At 41.0% G+C, this 22,802-nt stretch overlaps 1 protein-coding gene across 5 annotated transcripts in view; it reads right to left on the bottom strand.

Annotated features, from left to right (window-relative positions):
* LOC121599672 (solute carrier family 12 member 4) overlaps positions 1-21,928 on the bottom strand; it is a 153,355-nt gene extending 131,427 nt beyond the window's left edge. The window contains exons 1-2 of one of the 5 annotated variants that reach the window (XM_041927668.1): positions 21,911-21,928; positions 10,962-11,760 (exon numbers count right to left, since the gene is read on the bottom strand). In XM_041927668.1, coding sequence (XP_041783602.1) covers positions 10,962-11,061 — 100 coding nt within the window. In that variant the 5' untranslated portion in view covers positions 11,062-11,760; positions 21,911-21,928. Of the gene's footprint in view, positions 1-10,961; positions 11,761-13,232; positions 13,355-18,590; positions 19,345-21,910 lie in introns of those variants that run through there. The other 4 variants (XM_041927675.1, XM_041927665.1, XM_041927667.1 and 1 more) reach the window with 4 other exon arrangements.
* Positions 21,929-22,802: the final 874 nt, after the last annotated feature.

Genomic DNA, 22,802 nt, shown 5'->3' on the forward strand with positions numbered 1-22,802 from the left:
AAAAAAATTTATAGAAAATATGAAAGAGGCACTGAAAGGCATTTTATCAAGCAACCAAATTGATCTCATTTTAGAAATCAAGAAAACAGTAAGATGGTCAATGCAAGAACTTTCTGCAGCATTTACATTAAAATATTTCAGTCAAAGGGCTTACAAATATATAATTTTTGATTTAAAAATTCCTCTGCCATCCATTAGAACCCTACAACGTTATGCAAGCAGGATTGACCTTAAACAAGGCATTCTAGATGATATTTTATCATTCATTGGGTCCTTTGCTCAAACATTGAGTCCTATGGATAGAGAATGTGTATTGTCGTTCGATGAGATGAAGGTGTCTCGTATATTGGAATACGATCCATCGGCGGATGAAGTGGTAGGTCCTTTTGACTTTTTACAAGTAGTAATGATGCGCGGGCTTTTTAAACAATGGAAACAACCTATTTTTATTGCTTTTGATCAAAAAATGACCAAAGATATTTTGATTGACATAATAACAAGGCTCAGTGATAAGATGATAAATGTTGTAGCGATAGTTAGCGATAATTGCCAAGCAAACATAAAATGTTGGAAGGAGTTAGGTGCTAGGGATGACATCGAAAAACCATATTTTTTACATCCTAAAACACAAAATAATGTATATGTAATCCCAGATACTCCGCATCTTCTAAAATTGTTGAGGAACTGGTTATTGGATCATGGGTTTGAACATAACGGCAAACACATAGAAACCAGCAACCTTTTACGTATGGTAGCTCAAAGAATGGGGTCCGAAATGACTCCTTTGTTCAAGCTTACAATGGCACACATAGATATGACCCCCCAACAGCGTCAAAATGTTCGTCGAGCTGCAGAATTGCTGTCTCGCACTACCACTGTAGCTCTTCGAACTTATTACCCTTACAATGAAAATGCAAAAGTTTTGGCTGATTTTATTGAAAAGGTTGATTTATGGTTTAGTGTGTCCAATTCTTACACGTCGTTTGCAAAGTTAGACTATAAAAAAGCTTTCAAAGCGAGTGACGATCAAATTGGCGCCTTGAGAGATATGTTTGAAACTGTATCAACTATGACCATACCAGGAAAGTCAAGTTTGCAAGTATTCCAAAGATCCATTATGATGCAAATCACGTCTTTGCAAATGGTTTTTGCAGATATGAAAAAAAAACATGATATACAATTCATCTGCACACATAAAGTAAGCAATATTTAAGTATTTAGAGTTTTGTATTTAGTAAAGTTTTTTTTTTTATTTTTCAGCTAAACCAGGACGTATTAGAGAATTTATTTTCGCAAATAAGGCAAATGGGAGGAGCCTATGACCATCCTTCTCCACTAAGCTGTGTGTATCGAATACGTACTATTATTTTGGGGAAAACACCTAGTATTTTGCATAACCAAACCACAACAGTTGAGGCTATGAATAGTGAGCACGATCAGTATATAACAACAGAAAGCGCTGTAGCTGATCCTAAGCCTGACGAATTTTTCGTATCAGCTACCATGTTTGATCAAGCCGAAATCGATTCCCATTTACCAGATGAGAGAGCTATGGAAGAAGCAAATAATTTTTTGCTTCAAGATGCTAGTTCACTTAGTTCCGTCAGTGATACTAGTGTAGAATTGCCTGCTCAAGAAGCCGACGGATTGTCATATATTCTTGGATGGTTAGCAAAAAAATATAATGCTCAGTTTTCACACTTAAATCTCGGTGAACACACATTTAAGAAAAAAGATGAGCACAGCTACAGTCAGCCTCCATCTTTTGTTCATCATTTGTCGTGTGGTGGATTAATTGAACCATCTGATGCATTTTTGAGACTGGGGAAAAAAATGGAAAAAATATTTTTGAAAATGAATCCAGAAGGAAGTATTATGGGTGGTGAACGTATAACAGAAAGAATAGCTTCAAAGATTAAAAAACACGTAAATGAACTTCCTCTGGATATAATTCGCTGTTTTGCAAAGCAACGAGTGATTGTGCGTATGCGATACTTAAATTTAAAAGCAGCAGCTGAACAGCTGGAACGAAAAAAAAGAAAGTTTACACAGCATAACACCAAAGAAGCAAAAAAAAAATGAAAAAAATCACAAGTTAGACAATATGTTAATCTTCAGTAACAATGTTATAGTATTTTAGTATAAGTTAATAGAATTTTATGTACTTATAAACTTTTGTTTTATGTATTATTCCCTACTTGATGTACCTCAGATTCCTGTATTCCAAATACAATTACAAGGGTGGATTGATGAATAGACAACCACTTACACAAAAAAACCTTGTTTTTTTTATTAATTTATGTAAACAGATACCATTTTTTTATAAATCGGATCAGATTTTTGTAAATTTCAATAAAACCTAAACATGATTTAAGTCAATGTGCTGAGCGATTCCATAAATTTCCATGCCGCCGAATAAGTGTATCACACGTCAGCAACGTATAGGAGAAAAATATGACAAACCTATTAGTTCTTCATAAACAATTATTAAATGATAAGGGATACTTAAACGGAATTTATTTAAATCAGTCCACCTAGATAATTTTTTTTATTAAATATGGAACCAGTGATGTCTTGGTGATACCGGGGTCCCCCAGCGGTAAGAAACATGTTAGCATGCACTTTAGGGCCCTTTCAATAACGGCCACTATATAGGATTGAATTAAACTTTTTCGAACCAATAAGGTTTAAAACTAACTTTTTATATGAGCTTGAAGTGGCATTATTCTTATTCATCTTCTTTTGTGAGTAAAATTTTAGTGTGTAGATCAATGATTGTGTGTGATTATTTGGTATATAATGGAAGTCATACCCTGACTATAATGTGAGCCATAGGCTACGGTTAGACTGTAGATCAAACAACGTTATTCTGCCGCACATCTCTCTTGAATACGGTGCTTCCCACCCCGTGGGTGATCCTCTATTATCCTTCGGGACATACATGCGGCATTTTTAAAATATTTACACTGCACTTCTAACAGCAGTAACAACCACAAGTGTTATACCGATTAGTGGTGAGTCATACGATTAATTTCACGACCCGACCCGGAGTCGGGTGCGAGCCAGTCGGAATCGGAATCGGAATGAAATCCGACCCGTGGGTGCAACGAGTTCGGGTCGACCCGAATGATGAGTAGGTGCGAGAGAGCATAAGAGATTCCGACCCGTTGGTGCAGCAAGTTCGGGTCGGGTCGGGTCAGATTGAACCTATCTTGACACGACCCGACCCGAACTCGCTGCACCAGCGGGTCGGAATGAGCCCACCTTGGCCCCACCCGACCCGAACTCGTTGCACCAATGGGTCAGAGTCGCTTATGCTTTTTTGCACCTACCGGAGTCGTTGTACCTACTGAACCTACTTGTACTTTTCGGGTCGACCCGAACAACTCCGGGTCGCTTACGGATGGCTCAGACCCGATAGGTTCGGGTCGACTCGCCCATCACTATTACCGATGCGTTTATTTTGAATGGTTACTCGCAACATTTTTATAATTTAGCTTCATGCAAATAGTAAAATTAGCTATGTTCAAGTAGACTGGACCAAGTGTAACAAGACATCATGTACCGGGTTTCTCTTAGCATGTGTGATGGGAGATGTGTAACCAGACCAACCAATCCTCTTGTTGTCCTACAAAGAAGAATAAAAATATTAATTCCATAATCACAATTGAATCTGCACACACGCGCAGAGCTCGCATATCAAAATATAATATCAATCAACAATGTGAAGGTAGTGGCGGCTTCAACGATAATCGGACTAGTTACCGCTTAAGGCTCCCGGCACCCTAAATCCTTTACTGTGTGAAGTAGCATATTACACTTCTTGGTCGCTTCGTATATCATGTTTATTACGTGCCTCGTGAGCAAAGCGCGATTTTTAGCCAAATGACTGAAACCAACACACCTGATACCCACCTGATTCCCCATCAAGCGCTGAACTGGCCAGAGTCAGTTATATTATCAGTCACCTAATGCTGCTGATGTCATTGTATGATTAGTCCATTGTCCGATCAGCTGGTTCACTGCCCGCCCGGTCCGGCAACCATAGTGGCTTTCCGCACTTGCTCCTGCACTCAGTCGTTGCTCCTCAGATAACCATGTTATGTTATAGAATCGACGTTAATCGTTCGATCGTGGGCCATTCATTGAAATCCAACATTCACTTTGTAGAACCAGCATACGCGTTTGAAAACTTTGCCCGCTGCATTATTTCTCACAGTCGCCTTAGCAGCTGATTGTTGTAAAAGAAGAATTACGGCAAAGCTGTAAGGATCGACCATATACCGGGTCTCTATGATCGGCTATGCTGAGCTAAAATATAAAATTATATTCACTGTGGGATATGTTTTAGTTTATTGAAGAAGTACGCAAAAGTTTTGTCTTCCGTTAACTTATCTCTGTTGTTGATGCTAAGCATCAGCTGATTGGCGGCGATTTTGACAGACAAATTGTAAACAAGATATTCAAAATGGTGAGCTGTTCAAGAGCTCTGTCGTAACCTGTATAGAGTCTAATAACCTTGATTCACCCAAAGGAATAGAAAGTTTCACCCCTCCGCTATGAGGAGCGTTTCTGTTTGTCATGTCCATTAGTAGGTGCCGTGCTCAAACAATCGATGCCGGTCGGTCAGTGGGTGGGTACTATACGACTTAGGGTATCGCTGACCCGAGCTGAAAGTCGTGTCGCTTACTTGGACGAGCTTCAAGTTTTGCCCTCCTTGCACACACACACACATGCACACACAAACCCGAGCTGTCGGAGGCCACTAATTAGTACTGACTGGCATTGACCCAGTTTTTTCACTGCTTGTTCTTCGATTTTTCTTGAACCATCACACACAAGTACTTCCTTCGCCCAAGGAGGATGGTGGTAGTAGTATGACTGTCGGCTCCTTTTTTTGTGTCATCTTCGACAGACGGGTAATAAAATGAAATGATTCTGAAGGGCTAGCAGAAAGACCAATCATAGCTAAACAAATCGCTCATATACTTAGAGTGTATGAGCTAGTGGTTTGGGGCGAACGGTTTGTATTTTTAGCACGCCCCAGGGGCAAGAGCAACAGCCATGGGCGTGAACTATCGTTGACGAATATTTGCCACTCAATTAATTATGATTTATGATATGGAACGTTGCACTTTTGCCCGCTTCTGCTTGAAGGCATGGAGCTGTGAGTGTCGTTATAGTTGACTTTTTTTTTATAGGAAGTAGGATTTTGTTGTTAGGCGAATTGAATAAAAAGAGATTTAAAACGTTTTTGTTTTCTTTCAATAAAATGTATGTAATTGATGTCATAATATTTGCCTAAATGATATAAAATGAGTTTCAAGGCCTAAAACATACAAATTTTGCGGAATGAATTGTACTATGAACGTAGTATTCGGGATTTTTTTATAGCAGACATTTTATAGCATTTCAGTAGCTATTTGCTCATTCACTTTGAACTCTTTTCGACTATTAATAGTGATTGGCAATACTGCAGAGTAAACAAATCGTGCAGCACTCTCACATCTTTATTTACTCAAATTAAGGCTATTAAACTGCTTTGCTTTGAAACGCCACTTTGAGAAGGGGAAGAGGTAATAAAATCTCAGCCCTGACCTACCCTTCACAAGCAAATGACCGCCGTTCAAAAGAGTGCGGCACGCAAAACGGAAACCTTACAAACAAACAAACAATTACAGCTGGAAAATGTCTATTTAATAACGTCTTCTCCCTCCTTCGAGTCCGCCCGGGCCGTGCACGGACTCTTGCGTAATACTGGTGCACCCTTGACAACCTTGCCCGTGGCCGACGACGACGAAACTAAAAATATATTATCGAACGAATTTACCTAACCAAACCTGCCCACCTCCTTCTGTCCTGCTGCCGTGTGAGGTACGTGAGTGCGTACGTGGATCGGTCGGTCTCAAATGCATGTCCCGGCAGCACAACAACCGCAACGACGCACCGCAACGGCTCGGCACCGGGTGCGGACACCTTTTGAAGCACCAAGTCAAGTGTACAGTAGGAGAGGAGAAGCTAAATAAAAAAGGTGACCCCATCGCTCATCCACGAACCCCCTCTCTCTCTCCGCTCCATATCCAACTGTCAACTGTCAAGGGATACACTTTCCTCTCCCCGTGGGGGAAGCAGCGCGCCAACGTGAGCGTTCGTTTTGGCATAAAATTTGATAAATAAACCCTCGGCTAATGTGGGGTGCAGTATTATTTTTTCGCACCACAATCGTCCCACCGACGAGGGCGGAGGTTGTCACGAGCTTCACGAGGGTAGTGATGGTGTATGTTCCGATATCCGGTTGAGGTGTTTGGTTCGAATTATACTGTTTGCGTTTGGTGTTCTGTGAACCGTTTTTTTACCATGAGTGGCGTTGAAACTGTATCGTTTTCGAGGGGGCTTAATTTATCATAATCCCTCCCTGTAATCTATACGAGCGAAAGCTGTTCCTGCCATGAAAATGGAGTCTTTTTTTTTGGATTTTGGCTTTAATTAAATTGTGCTGAAAACTGACCTAAAGATAAAGAAATTGTATTAATCCGTAAAGTAAAGCTATAATATTGTGATCACCTCAGCGAAGGGAAGTAATAAAATGGATCGCAATTATTTTTTCACAAACTATATTAAAATATTTGTAAAATTGTGCTAATACAATCCTTTTGCTTATTTTACTAATCAACCATAAAGATAAAATCCATAAAATATTCCAACCCGTTTCGCAACGACTGCGGACGACGACACTTCCCTCCGGTGTTGAGTTGCCATTTACCAGCGACCAGAAATCATAATTCTCCTCCGTATGTCCGTCATACTGTTTCGTTTTGTACAGTGCAATGGCCCAATTTAGCCGCTACAAGTTGAATTCGCGTGTGTCTGCAATAAACCAGCAGGCATTTAGCGCTGTTGCAGTTACATCCAGCAACTGGTGGAGGCTATTCAACAGCGTTCAGTTTGGTGGGACGAATGCAAATTTAACCAATTTGTGCAACATTGTGTTGGACCGTATGTCGAAAAAATGTCTCTCTTTTGTTTTGTTTTAATTGGTAGTTTGTGGTTCTTTCATGAATCACACTTTCTTTTAAATTTTGTTCTGACTGAAGCTTTACCTTATTATTATTTTTTCTTTATTATTTATTGCAAATAATTGTTTTTTTTTTTATTTCTTCATTGGGTTTTCTTCTCTTCCTCTTCTTATTATTCTTCTCCTTCTTCTTCTTTATACAAACAAAGGTTTCTTTATGTATATACGAAATTTACACCCAAAAGAAAACGTAAGTCTAAAAAATATTTGAATTTCAATCTACATTATAATCGGAGTGAATTATTCAGCTTATATTAAAACTTTTTTCTTCTTCTGCAAAACTGTTTGGAGATTATGTGCAAAAAATTGAAACTGATTTATGTATTAAATAATATCGGTTTTAATACGGAAATTAAAAATATCTAAATAATTGTTGAAGTATAAAAGCTATTAGGATTTAAGCCGCTTTACAACAAAACTAAAAACTTTTACACATACACATTCGAAAGAAACAATACGAAGTCATAAAATAAGGGCATGCCAATATTTGTTCGCATCCACAATACAATGAAGCGTAAAGGCAAATAGAATCCAACACTCTCTTGCACTCCCCGGAAAGACGCTCACTAACGCTCTTCATTAGCTTTATGTTTGTTATTCACATTCACCCAACTCCAAACTCCAGAGTGAATGAAGTTATCAAGCCATCGTACGAAGGCCTTCGCGTTCGGTGGTATTCTTGGACTGTGCCACTACGAAACTGCCAGCAGGCCAATCGGGCACTACTCAATCAACATATTTTTAACCGCCCGCGTGTATATACGTCATCGGTTTTGGCATCAATTATAATAAAATAGTAGCCCCAACACCCACTCGCTAGGGCCACCCATCCATCCGCACTACAGTGAATGAAAGGAGCGGGGTCTCTATTGGCATCGAGCTGTAGAGCGATACACTGTGTGTTTAAAAAAAACGCCTGGAAGTCGGGCTGGAAACATTCAACCGGTTCCGACCAGGCCCAAACAGCTTGCGGCAGGTTAGAACTACTTCTCACGCTGAACTGCTACGCGCTCGTGAGTCGTGCCTTAAATTTCGAACGCTTTTCCGCGTCCCAGTGCCGATCGATAATGAAGATATATAAACCCATTTTGGCGATGTCACGCAACTTTATCCAACCTTGCAATGCACTCACAGCAAAAAGCAGCAGGGACGAGTAGGCTCGGTCGCTTCAAACGAATCTCGCTTTAATTCGGCCGCGTCCGTTCTATATTAATTGGCCGGTCTGTTTGTTTTGTGTTGGCGTCCTAGCAACCCTCCACACACCCCTGATGTCACGATACGCAATGGATAGTGGAATCATTTGGCCAGCGCGGCCGATATCTTTAACAAGATCGCTTTCAGAAGAGACCGCCCAGCTCGTCTCGAAAGGATTGCTGCCACACCGGGTACGATGTTGCAAACGCCGGCGATGAAGCTATTTAATTAACAATAATGAAATAACCGTCAAGCGAATGTGTTTGCGGAATGGGCAAACCCCATATATAATGGGGGGGCTGGGCAGTAGATGATGATGCTGATGATGACGATGGTGATGATAAAACAGTCATTGGAAACCCTTAGTCCGGGTGACAGAGTGAGTGCCATGGTTGATTTGTATTCTTAAATTATCGTCGATTGAATATGAATGGATACTATTATTGTTACTCAAATTATTATTGCTCAGTTTACTAAATGAATGCTTTTTCGATTGTTGGACACGAGATATATTTTTTATTTTTTAGTATCATTTTGTTTCAATGCTCGATATAAGTCTTAAAAATGCACGGCAACGTTGCTATTATTACTACAGAGCACAGATAAATAGATACCTCTGAAGCGTCAAATAAACAAAACAAAAAAGCTCTCTCTCGCTCTCTTAGTCACAACCCGCATAAACCGTACAATCATTAACCGCAATCATCATGGAGTTGTGTCATTCCTTCTTTTACGACATTCCTTTCTACTACCGCCGAAGATAAGATCCAAACATTCTTTATTGATGCTAATTAAATGACACATTGCCGCGAGACCGCGTTCCGGCACTGCCACGATGCACTTTAATTTCCGAGAAACTCAATATTCCCTTGAATTGTGCTAGAAACAGCAACATTCCAACGCTTAATTCAAGTAGGTTAAAAACATAATACACCCATGGTCACGCGGACGTTTAACATGGGATTGCGGAAATAAACACAGCCCAACTATTTTAAGTACTTCACCCACAATAACAGGCACGGTGAAAAATTACCGGTAGTAATATCCGGTCCGTTGTTAGGGAAAACGGGGTTTTCCTTCAGCGCTACGTGAGCGCATATAATGTAAAGCCAGCCGCATATGCAGGGAGAATTCGGTGTGTATGGGAATGTAGTGGAAAATGAATATTCAACGCCAAAAACGGGGGCCTCTTCTTTCAGGATGAATAATTAAATGTTATATTTATACGTACGGTTGGGGTCGTAAAATTTGCAAGCCGTGGAAAAATGCATTCTCGCTGAGCTGCTTTAGTTGTGCGTTGGTATGAAAAGGGGTAATAATTCTAGTGTTTCTGACATGGCTGTACAGTTAAATGAAGAGTGGAAGTAGCACAAAACGCTATAAAAAGGAGCTAGAAAATCACTCGAGGAAAATTAATGAAGAAAGTGTTTTCAAATATTACCCTTCTAATTGAAGAAATAATAAGTAAGTAAGTAAATTGAAGAAATCAAATCGAATTGATCGAAAAAATACAATAAGTATAATTTACATAGCTCGGCAAGACCCAACGTATAGATCTGGCGAACCATTTATGAAGAAACATCTGCGAGATGCATATGGCCAGTTCCATTGGTACCAATAGTTGGTACCAGGGCACTGCCTTCTGAAGCAGGAGAACTCAATTAATCTTTTACGTAGCTTGCCTACTGATAGATCTTTGTTAAAAAACTTAGTAGAGCCTGAAAATGAATTGAAAATGAACGGGACTGAACACCCGTAACGTTAACTTTTCGACCAGATGCTATTGATCATCTATCGGAGGAGCTAAACCAAGATTTACTGACACTGTTGCTTGATTTATTGGTCTTGTAAACTTGTAATCTGTAGCTGTAGTAGCTTTTATTTCCAAATGTATAATGTAACGGAATGTGTGAACAATACTCATGTTTTTTAGTCATATTTTTCCAATAAATAATTCGAAGAAATTTAACTTGAACTTTTTAAACTTTTTTTTACCAACAACGGTTGTAGTGCCAAAAAGAAGAAGTATAAGTCCTTGAAATAGTGCCATTTATATCAATAATAACATTTATAATTTAGCACTAAACTCGCTTTGCTAGAGCGTTACATTCGTATATTTCAAGAACCAACATTATCCCGTTTTATAATTCAAGCCAACAAGCTCAAACTTCAGCCTGTCTGTGGAACAAATATTCATTGATTGACACGGGTTGTATCCATTTGACAATTACTTCACTTCATATTGGATTTCACGATGCATTGGATGAAGGTGCATTTTATAAATTGTTTTTATTTTCTTATTACCTGTTAGAATTGGATTTTTATGCTTCAAATACTTTTGAAGATCAAATAAGAATCAAACAGTCATACTCCATATAAAAAAAAAACTATTTAGTATAGTAAAACCTCTCATTATTATTGATCCATTTTTATTATTACTCCCCCGAAGGCATGGGATATTTCTTGGGACTGTGTCGTATTCCAGAACATGCCTTAATCTTAGGTTTGGCCTCGCTAATGAACGTATTAATGACACGAGTCAAACCGAGCTGTAACCGAAAACCGGATGAAAATAATGATAAATCAAATCCCCAGCGGGGAGAGGTGCGTAAAAGGCCACACAGCCCACCGAACAAAACCCACAAAAAAAAAAAAAAAACAGTTGGCCTATTCCGCTGCCGGCCCAACTTACCTTGATGCTTTTCGCTCGACAGTAGCTTTCCGGTGACGGCCGCCTCCTCGTCGAGGCCGGCCGCCTGTTCCGCTTTCGTAACCTTGAAACGTTCCGCCATCGCCCGTCAATGTGGTCGTGTTATTTATGGATCTTTCCGTGCCTCGCAGGAGTACGCAAGAAATCGGAGAGCAGCACCGATGACGCCACCAGCGAAGTGCGGCCAAAACAAAAAAGGACACCGATGGACCTCAACCACTTTCTAACACAAGGCGCGCGGCACTGGACCTACCCGAAAACGCACTCAACTAGAGCCACCCAAACACAAACACACACCACCTACACCGGGCGGGGCAGTTAGGGACCACTTAGAACTCTGATATCAAACACTCTTCAATACACACACACAAAACCATCCAGGGGGTCGTAATAATGGTCGGAATTCACTTCGTTTCACTTTACCCGGTCCCACTGCTGGAACGGTGGCAAAAAAACAGCACTTCAGACTTTTTCTTGGTAAATGTTTTCCACAATTTTAGTACGAGTAACAGTAACCCACACGCGCATAGATTGCTTTGATTTCTTTCCTTCTTGGCACACGCGAGACCTAGCACGGTTCTCTTTTCGCTTGGGAAACGGTACACCCGCAGGCGAAGCAGGCGGGGTGTGCTGTCTGCTAAATTGACGTTCCCGACCCGGTTTCTCGTAGTTACGCGATGCCGGGTATGAGTTGGTGTGTGTGAGTGTGTGCTAGGGGGAAGGAAAATCCGTCCACCGATATGTGTGCCTTGCACCGTTGCAAAACAAGGCCAGGTTCGAGCTGTGGAAAAGGAAAGACGAAAAGGAAGAAAATATTAGCACAAATATGTTTGTTACTTCGCGATTGCATACTTTCGCTGGTGTGCGATAAAAAGAGAGACATGGGGAAATAAGGAGAAGGAAGGAGAGTCGTCTATTCCGTTTCATTGGGCGTCCCATTATGCCTACTTCTTGGGTTTGGTTTCTTGCGTGAAGAAGCACCCTGTGGCCATTATACGGTAATGGATAAACGACATGTGATCGAATTTTGCAAAACGATGATTTATGTGGCTTGGCTTTGCTGTGTCTGTTTGTCAGTTCAGGGGGTTCTTTTCCTTTCATTGTTTTGCTGATTGGTGCATTGCAGGGTGAACTATTAAATTTGAAACATGTTTTGTGGCTATTTAAGGACCTGTTTTTTTCCCACATATGCGACGTTTGAATTTTGAGTTCAATGTATTTCACTGCATAAGATAGCGTGGATAGTACTTTTAAATCTAAACAAAATGAGCTGACTGCACTAAGAATAGCCATATGAAGAAGAGTTTAATAATTTACTTTGCGAACAGATGTTTAAAAGTAAACACTTTTCATATTTAATTCAAATTTTTGAATTTTTCTTTTAAACAAATAAGTTTTTTTAAATCTTTTGGTCGTTTTTAATATCTTCATTTAACTTTTAAATTATAAATTTAAATTATTAAACAACTTAAATTCATCAACATCTTAATGATGCTCTTATATCATCCTAAAAGCTTACTATAACATATTTCACGAATATTAAAGTTCAACTTTTGCGTTTACACATAATATTGTAGAATTGTACTTATGAATATAAGAAAAATGAAATTAATCTTCAAAATATCATTTCGTTGGCTGATAATTTCTAAAATACTCTTTGCTTCATTGCAGCAGCTCTAACAAACTAATTTGACACCAAATGTCTACGTACTGAGTCTCACATCAACTCTGCATAAATCGCGTTAAAATGCTTTGTATTGAAATCACAGTTCATAAATCACCATTGTTCCATTATTTTACTGTCACTTTAACCGGTCGATTACAATGCATTACTCCATATAGTTTGTCACTGTTCAATCAAAACCCGTTGCTGTTTCCCATTGTGTCCAGTCATTGCAACAGATATGCTATTCTCGACACACAAATCCTGACTGCATAATCCGGCGGCTTTATCCGGGGCTTCGGACACGAACGAAACCTTTTTTTAATCCCATGGGTTTACGTTGGCACTGATACGAACTTGAAAAGCACTGTAAGAAGTGGGATGGTGCCAGGCTGATGTTATTCATTTTATTTATTGTTTCAAGTTTGAAGTCGTTCAAATTAACTCACAATAAAATCGGCTAAATCAGTTAATAAAATCGTTTTTTGCACTATTTCTCCGTACTTCAGAGATTTCTCATTTTTGGAAATAAATTCTTCATTTTTTCATTATTTCCCGATCAACTTCAAAGTAAATAGACGTTAAATTACCTGCTCAATACGCGCAGGATTGAACAAAAAAAACACGATTAAAAACCACCACACGCACCTTAATCGCACCCGGTACACCGACCATCAATCGCTAAACGTCGACTGAAAACCTGCCAAAAATCTTGGCCATTGACAACCGGCTTACAGTACGGCACACCGTGCAGCTAACTTGTGGGCAGGGGAGAGGCCAACCAGCAGCCTCTCTGATGGGCGATAAGAAATGCCACTTTAAAAGGTGGGGTGAAACACCTTCTGGTTTCCTCCAGCTGGTGTGACTAATCGTGTGATATACCAACGCCGGCTCCTAAAGCCAGGGGGCAATGTTTTAGACTAGAAACGCTGAAACAACGACGGGGACAGGGAGCAGTGTGTGTTTTGTGTGTAAACGTGTTATCAAAGATAGTACGCGCGGGAGACCACCTCGGAACCCCGCATCACCCCGCTGGACCTATTAGCAGAGCTTGGTTCTCTGCAGATTCGTAAAACCTCAAATTTAGGCCATTGCAGTATCGGAAGGAAGATAACGGGCGTAACGCGTACACAGCCCAAGTACGGTTTCAGCTTTGAAATGGTCCCGACCCCGGTGCACACTGGGAAGAAGACCTCAGATACACGCACGCCTAAGAAAGCCCAAAAGATATCAGCTCGATCTTCTGCTGGTGCTGCTCAAGTGGGGTTTGCGCGTACGTAATCTAATCCCCGCTATATTATATTGATATTATTGGAAGAAATAAGATATATATATTATTGGAATTAGCTTTTCGATATATTTAACATTGGAAAATAAAACGTGACTTTGGTCATCGAACGTTTCGCCGGCCCGATACAAGGTCCGCTCAGTGTGCTCCCAAAGTGTTTCTAGGTGACATTCCTTGGGCCCAATTGGACCCGTTCTCCCCGCTGCCATTCAATACCGTACGGGGGATACAGGTGGACAGCGGCTTTAAAATCGATGTCAATATACCTCGGCACCGGGTTTATGTGGGATTGAGCGTCCACACCCCAGTGTACGGGCCCAGCACTGCCTTGTCTTATAGCTGTGGCTACGCTATTCTTTATTCTGGAACATTTTATCATTTATGCAACACCCGGCTTTTGGGGTGGGACAATTAGCAAATGCGATAAACGATTTCATAACGAGGAGAAATTTAATGTATAGATTAGTGAGGAAGGTTAAGACGATGGACATCGACGAGTGATTAAGAAATACGTGGCTTTTATGTGTAAAATGGTGGATTTTATCGTTACTCAACAAACGGATTACTTATCATTAAAATTTGGGATTTTTGTAAAGGAAAAGTTATTACGAGCTCTTACTATTACGTTAGGACATAAAACATCAGACGTAAAACATATGTCATCTAAAAGGCTCATCGCGGTGGTGATCGTATGGTACAGTGGTCAACTCGTATAACTAAAAAACATACCCGTCATGCGATCACGGGTTCAATCCTCGTGTTGACTGTCCTTTCGTAACAAGAATTTGACTATCCGGCTGCATGGTAATCTAATAATTAGTCTCAAAAGACTGTATCTCGTAGGGGGCGATACGATAAATACAAGAAAATGAAGAAGACGAAGAAGTAAGTAACCTTAAATGAACACTCTCAAGGGCTCTAGATCGCTTCAACACACTTTGTATTAATTATGATTTTTTTAAATAATACCGTTTGTATCTGCTAAATAAAATTTAAAACACTATTGTTCTATTGTTGAGTTTGTTCGAGCAATAGGAATGTGTTACATAATAAAACTAGAATTCAGGAAGCACTCCATCTCAAAAATAGCCCTCAATCGGGTAAAGAACATTATTTTCAAACCACACGCATTCAGCACCGACCAACCAATTTAATGGCCAAGCCTTCACAGCCAACCCCTTTTCCCGAACCCGTACAAAACTCTTTTAATTTTCTACTCCCTCCGTCCGGCGGCGGCCTTCAACACCGTGGCCACCCCATCGCCTCCACAGTGTGTAGCGAGTGCCGCCGTATACGGGTGCTGCTATGCGACGAAAAGCGTCTAACATATCAATTTAGAGGCAGCGGTCCCATCAACCTTTACGATCGATTCCAATTGGCTATTTGGATCAACTGGCAATTGAATTGAACCGCGTAACTACTGGCCACCGCAGGGCCTTTCCCCCAACTACGGATGGAGCGATCGCTTGCTACGACGGTCGGAAACGATAAGGAGTTGGAAGCGTTTTGATTGAGTATCGGCGAAGGAGGTATCCAAGCATCGATTGTCCATCTCTACAACACCACTCAATGAAAGAGAGCACACAAAGACACTCACAGCCACATAGACAGATTGTTATGGCAACCAATTGCCGGACCAATGGCACCAATGGAAGTGAAATATTTCGGCCCCGGAATATGAGTGCAATGAAGTGCTCCAAAAAAGGGGACACGAAACGATTTACCCTTACCACGCGTCAGCCGGGGGGGAGGTGGTGGTAGTATGTAACAGGTGTACTCATCAACATGAAACACGTTTATGGATGAACATACGGTGTAGCATCGAGGTGTCATTACCTGTCAGTTCCGAAAAAAGTGACTAGCTACAGGTCATTAAATAAACACCTCTCTTCCGGATGGGATCGACATGCCTCTTCCACAACAAGCAGTTGTCGACAACAGGGTAACACAACTGCCAAACGGGGGAATAGTACAGCACAGTGTTATCAAGCGTGTGTTATCGGATAGACAGCTTCAACCATGAAAATGAAGGTTTTATCTATGAACGAGGTCTCTGTCAGTGTGAGGTTGTGGATATCTTAATGGACTTAGCATGTAAATGTGAAGGTTAAATTACAGTCGCTGGCGTTAAATTTGGCCTCAAAATCAGCAAAAATTTGAACAGGATTTTGAATTTAATTTCCTATGATTTAAAAACAAAGTCTCATCCATAACCAAACCCCGACTTATAAACCTAGAAAATTTAACGCTTTACTTGTTTTGGGCAAATCAATAAGTTTTCTTTCTCTCCCTTGCTTAATAATTCAACCTGATCAGCGCATTAAATATGCATAATCATTTAGATGCACGCAATTGATATGCCTTCCCCAACCTTAGGCGTAGCATAATAACGCACCCATCGTCTACGTCCTTCGTGTTGTTTGTGCTTCGTCCGTAGACGATTGAAGCAATGGCCGCGGCAATTATCACACATACGCTCTCACTTCAAATACTCCCAGTTAAAGAGGGAAGCAAAACAAAAACACGCTCTAAAACATAAACGATACACCCCAACGCACGATAAACGGCTCAGTGTGTGATAAGAAAAGTCACAAGACTTTTGCCGAACTTCAAAAACATACACAGCACGTGGCTGTTTGCCCTATCAGATACTGTGTCGATAACAGCGTTTTTTTTTTTTGTTGTTGCTGTTTTTGTTCCAGTTAATTAGTTTGCTCAAAGGCTTCGAAGATCATAATTACAATTTAAATCATTATTTTATCAACCCATGGGTACGTGATTTATGGGCGCCTCCTTTCAAACAGGCGCGATAAAGAAAACGCCGGTTTGTTGCTTCGTAGATAAGAAAAATTATTGTTTTTTTTTTTTGTTTAAACGAGCGACAAACAATCGTAATCGAAGATCGCTAATCGATACTGCCACCGGTTTGGGCTGGGAGGCAGCTGTAAATCTTTGCACAGTATCTTGGCGTACTCTTTGTTATTTCTGTCCTGTAATAATTCCTAAGTAGCCGACGAACAACCGTATTAATACGGTTGTGAATGTAAACGAATACTTATACGACTATACAACATACTCGTTTAACATCATTTTCCTACTAACAGTTTTGTGTTAACTGTTACATTGTTGTATGTTTCAAATAAATCATTTATGCAGCTATTGAGTAAATAAACTTAAAATTGCTTCCTATAAAAAGTAGGCCCTAAAGAGAAGTTTGCGATGTCTTTTAACATTATTTTGAGACTTACAGACACTTCTTTACAAACTTATGAGTGATCGATGCTTTTATGGGTCAGTCATCAGCGGCACTAACGTGTGTAGGTCGTTTGGTCTAAAAGTAATTCGTCTAAAAGTACAATGCTCATTTCAACGCTACATCTGCTATACCGAGATGTTGTAGATAAGGAGCCATTCATAAATAACGTAACGATTATAAATAGGGAAGGTGTTATGTACATTCTTCCGATCGGAGTGTGGTTCGATTCATTTTTATTTATCATTTTTGGTAATACGTAATTTACGGATGACCCCCGTAATTTTTTGATTTTTTTATTGTTTTCGTACGATTTTAACAAGTTTAAAGATTAGTTTGTTTATATTGACATAATTTCTGTCCCCTGATGTCAATCTATATAGGAAACAACTAGCTGGAATCGTAAAACCTCCTACTTTCCTATTGTATTTTGAATGTGCTATCTGTTTAACAATTATTTAATTATTAATATCAAAAGAACCTTCTAGCTTTATCATTCTAGGAAATTCGTGAATCTTTTGAATGAAATTCACACCATGTTATCGTATATTCAATGAATTAATAATTAATCTTTTGAATAAAAATCACACCATGTGATCGTATATTCAATTTGAATAGTAAACAAACGGGGAAAATAAAAGTTTAATCATCAAAGTAATTGTTATGTACGATGATTATATGTTAAGTTTCAACATTATATCGTACGCAAATAACACTGAAATCAATGTGAGTGTAAGCTGAATGGGTTTGAACTGAAGCTACATTAAAGCCGAGCGATCTATTACCTACGCCCCGTTCGAACAGTTGTGTTTACATTCCTGTTGCGTTATTAGTCATCAACCACGCGATGCTCTTCTAGCCCGTTCCACTCAACAAGGGAGCGGAAGGGTGCGTTTTGTTTACCTAAATAGAATGCAGTCTTCGCCATTCGTCTGTTGAAACGATTTTATCGCCGTTTCCGGAAGCCGATGTGAAGCGTGTGCTAAGATTTGCGATAGATTTCTGCCGAGATGCAGCTTAAACCGTGAGTGGGAAAGGAATTTTCAATCCAATTGGCTCACACCATCATCATCATCATTGCTCCCCCGTCTAAACATTTTCCAATACGTTCTAGCAGAAGTACGCATCGATTTACCCCTATTGATCGGGCCACATAGAGATACAACGAGGCAGACACGCTGAACCTTGCTGAATAAATTAATGTCAATAGCAAACTACTCGACCGTCGTGCCGCCGCGCCGGCTTACCGAGAAAACGGCCAAAAAATCAAACGATTCTGGGGCAAGTGCAGCGTGTCAGGGTCAGGTACACCCGCCTCGTATCGAGCCAGTTTCGCACCACTGGCTGGCTGCGGATGCGACCAAAAACGCACCCCTCCTTCTCCTTCTTAGGCCAAACAGTAGTTACCTTTTTTTCTTCAAGCAGCAATAGCGGCAAGAACACGCCGCACACTCACTAACATCGAACCACCCCAAAACGCGCGAGTTTACAATTTCAAGCAATGCATTACACAGACCCGGTCACAGTTGCAGCTGCGTTGCCGTGCGACGCTGCTCTGTGCGTCACCACCTTCACCAACCCCTGGGCATCGCACAAACAAACACACATTCACTCACAACACCATCCCCCCTCGCATAGGGGTGCGTGTGTCTGCAAAATTGCTCGCCAATACCACACCACCGGGGGCCACACACGCGTCTCCACTCACTGTTGATCGGGCGGTATCGATCGGTTTACATTTTATGGCGCACACCGCAGACGGGTATGCGTATCGTCGTGGTTGCGTATTGTGCCGTTTGCCAGTTGCTGCTGCAAATCGTTTGCCTGGGTGCACTCTCACACGCGTGCTGAACACCGAACCGATGTAGGAAAATGGTCAAATTTTCCAGAACGAATTAGTAGCTCGTAGCAATTGCACACACTACAACACGACACGATCACTTTACCATGTGCTGCTCATTCGCTTCTTAAACACACTTTAATCGTTTTAAAAAATGGGAAATCAATGTGCATTTAACGCTTATTTTGCTGGAGAGAAATAGAGACACTCTGAACAAATTAAATTCGACTTTCAATCGTTTCCCAATCACTGAACCGTTTGTGTGTTTTGCTCTGTTCGCGATCACGGTACAGCACTACTACCAGCCACAACAATGAATTTCGATCTGGTGCCTGCACATCGGCACAACGCCGGCCCAATCGTTGAAACTACGTGCCGAAGGCGAATTAGTTTCAATTAATCGTCGTTTATAGCGGTAAGCGGGACGGGGAAGGGTGTTGCGCGTGTGTGTTGCAGCACTCCGAGCAGTACACGATCGGTTCGGGCTCGGTCACAGCACCAACAAAACCCGGTGCTTCTTCTCCTATTGCTGTTTGGTCGCAGAGTAAACGCTTGGTAAGAGAGATAACAGACCTATATATGATATCGGTTAGAGAACGCCTAGTCGGAAGCACAGAACCTATCTCCTCGTCCGTTCCCCTTTCAGCATCTCGCTTGTGCTGTTATTTGATACACCACCCGCTTTAGTGATAGATAGTTTATCAATGCTCTTTTGGTTGCGTTGTTTCATTCTACGGTTAGCACGTTTTATCGCTCCGGGAGTTTCTGAATATTGTTGAGAACAGTGTGAAGGGTCTATGCATGTCCAATATATATGTTCTAAGACAAGATGGTAGATTGAATCGTCATTTAGGTATCAGTGAGATGCAGTGAGACATCTTCTCAAGATGAAGTTTAAACTCCGAGATAGAAAAGGCATGCTGGAGCATGTCAATTCCAATTCGATTTCCTATTAGGTTATCATATCAGGTGACGATTTGACGTGGGTCTATTCATAATATTGAAGTTTTCTCTGTTTAGATGCCAATGATTCGGCACACCTGATTAGGTATAATTCCCTAAGTAGTCGCTACCATATGATCTTGTCATATATGTCTCATATCTCATATGGATCATGCTCCCTCTTACGTAGGACTTAATATCCTGCTATGCGTAATCAATCAGTCACTGAAAACCAAGCCCACTAGTGGTTGAGGTAAGGCTTGACCGACCATAATTGTTGTGCCGAAAAAGAAAAATAAGTCCGTAGGAAAGATGATTAAATAGCTGGTTTATATTAATGCAGGCATCAGCCCTTACAGAGTATGTTTTGAAGTTGAGTGTTCATAAATTGATTGAATGTCCACAATAACGGTTGTATCGACATGTCTGATGAGTCTATAAGTTTGAACTAATTGTTGATACTTTGTAGATATCCAAGATTGAAAATTAACCTAATTCCAGTGAAACCCTGTACTCCACCTCGGATACCTCAGTATTCTAGGAACTGTTGGAATGTTGGAGTAGTTGATAGAACTATGCGATTTCAGCACTCGAGTGATCGAGACGATCTGATCTTTTCTGATGGAGATGATGATCGTTCAGCGCATCTGAGGATCTCTGTTCTATGGAGTGCGTTCAACAGGTTTAGGGGAATCAATGTTCTCCTGGACTCGAAATTTCAAATGATATTGGTAATAGTCATGATTTTACCAATAAAATAAAACTGTTAACAAAATCATATGATATGCTTTATCTAATAGTGATGACGGATTCTCTTCAAGTACGTGTTTTCAGAATTGCTGATGACTCGAACTAACTGAGGTTGTTGTGAACCTATGCTCGATTATGGCATATAATCCAATAAATGTCTGTTCTATCTAGAATCTTGTTGCAGAACCTGCTAAAAACTGTGGCAATCAATAGACGATACATCCCTCATAGGTCTGTAGATTATAGACTTACTATTTATACCAGAAATCATCTTCAATGCTTTTGCGATTCCACCCCAAGTTCCAAAAATTTGGTATCAAACTTGACATGAATGTTTTGTTGCTTCACCCTGAATGTTTGATGCCCGTATACTTTCCAGAACTAAATCCTTACAATTTCAAGCCATTACAGAAGAATCCAAAAAATCAACTATTTAAAATGTTAATGCATTGATCTGTTTAACGTTTCGTTGGCTTTCTGACTTCATATTTCAACGGGTGATATGAACTAATCTAAAGGATCTATCAATCGTTATAAGTCACTATTATGTTCCAGTTTAAACTCGGCAATAGTCTGCCACCTTTGACCTATTCTGTTCTGCTTTCGAGTTTGTTCATCATTTATTTTCAAACGCGCACTTGTCACTCGTCAGCCATACGCCACATTACTTAGAGGTGTGTTCCTTTAGATTTCCGTGTATATGTGTGTGTGTCGCACAGGATGTTTAGTGTAATTCATTTTTCCCACCACACTTCTCCACTTTTCGCCCGGCCCCACCCCTCCTTTTAATGATGCGGTGTGTCGGACGATGTCCTTCTTCGTTGTTTTGTTACTTTACTTATCGCCCACGCTTCGAAATCGATTTTCCGCCACAACGAGTGTGCACACTGCCGGGCTAGAAGATAAGCGCGCGCGTTACCTTCCCCAATCGTTAACTCGTTGAGTGTGTGTGTGTGTGTTGCATTAGTAATATTGCCTCTTTTTTTTAATCGCTCTAAATTTCCCTTCCCAAAGTGCATTACTGTGTAGCAGGGTGGTGGGAGTGTACGATAATTTCTTTCCACAAAAAAAACACACAGCAAACACACATCGGCCTCCACGGCGAACGTGGAGCGATAATCACAAAATGCCGACGCGTGAATAATTTCTAAATAATAACACGCGCGCGCGTGCACCCGAGCGCCCGCAAACTCACAACAGCACGGAGGAAGCGAAAGATCCAGACTGCTGTGCTGTGCTGTACGGGCGACCATCCCTAGCCCCGAAGTCCGAAGTACCCGTCGGCGGCAATATCGGTTGTTCGGCGTCCAACAACAACAACAAAACGATGACGACGATGACGTTCTGAGTTTGCCGCCATTTGGAGGGGGGCAGGCTGTTGGAGGAATGGTGGCCTTCTTCCCTACACCGCGTCAGCTGGTGGTGCTGCTAGCGTCAACTTGTATGGTTTTTCCTCCCCACCCCTAGTGACCATCCCGTTTGCTTTGCGCGGCCCGTTACAGAAAAGCAACGATGATTCATATCCGTGCGGCACTCGGGCACTGAAATCAAAGGCAGCAGCAGCCTCTCTGGAAGATGAACCCGCGCGCGCGAGCGTCACTGTCGTAATGAGCGAGCGAGTGAGCGCTAGAGTGAGTGAGCAAGTGAGCAAGTACAAATAAACCACCCTTCTGCTATCCGACACCCCTGTCGCTGGTGGTGCTGGATGGTAGACATTAAAAAACAGACAGAGAGAAAGAGAGAGAGAGAGAGATGTATAAAAATGAGAGTAAATACTCTCGCAATAAGGACAGCAGCAAGAGAGAGAGCCACTTTTCCCACTTTTCCGTAAGAGAACCATTCGTTAGTAAGGGAGAGAGAGAGTGGTGAATGGAAAAACACAACCCAATCTTGAAAGGGGTGCATCAACGGTATGATCCGGGTGTGCAATTAGGAGTAGCTAGAACCTCCCTGTTGGAAGCGGCGGAGAAGATATATCCGGCGTCACAACAGAGAGTTAGAACGCGCGGGAATATTTCACTCTCTCGCCGCTCATGGTCTACGTTGATGGAAAGTGCTCCTTTTTGTGAGCCTTTTTGCAGTTGTAG

This window comes from Anopheles merus, chromosome 3L (genome assembly GCF_017562075.2).
Source record: "Anopheles merus strain MAF chromosome 3L, AmerM5.1, whole genome shotgun sequence".
Lineage (NCBI taxonomy): Eukaryota > Metazoa > Arthropoda > Insecta > Diptera > Culicidae > Anopheles > Anopheles merus.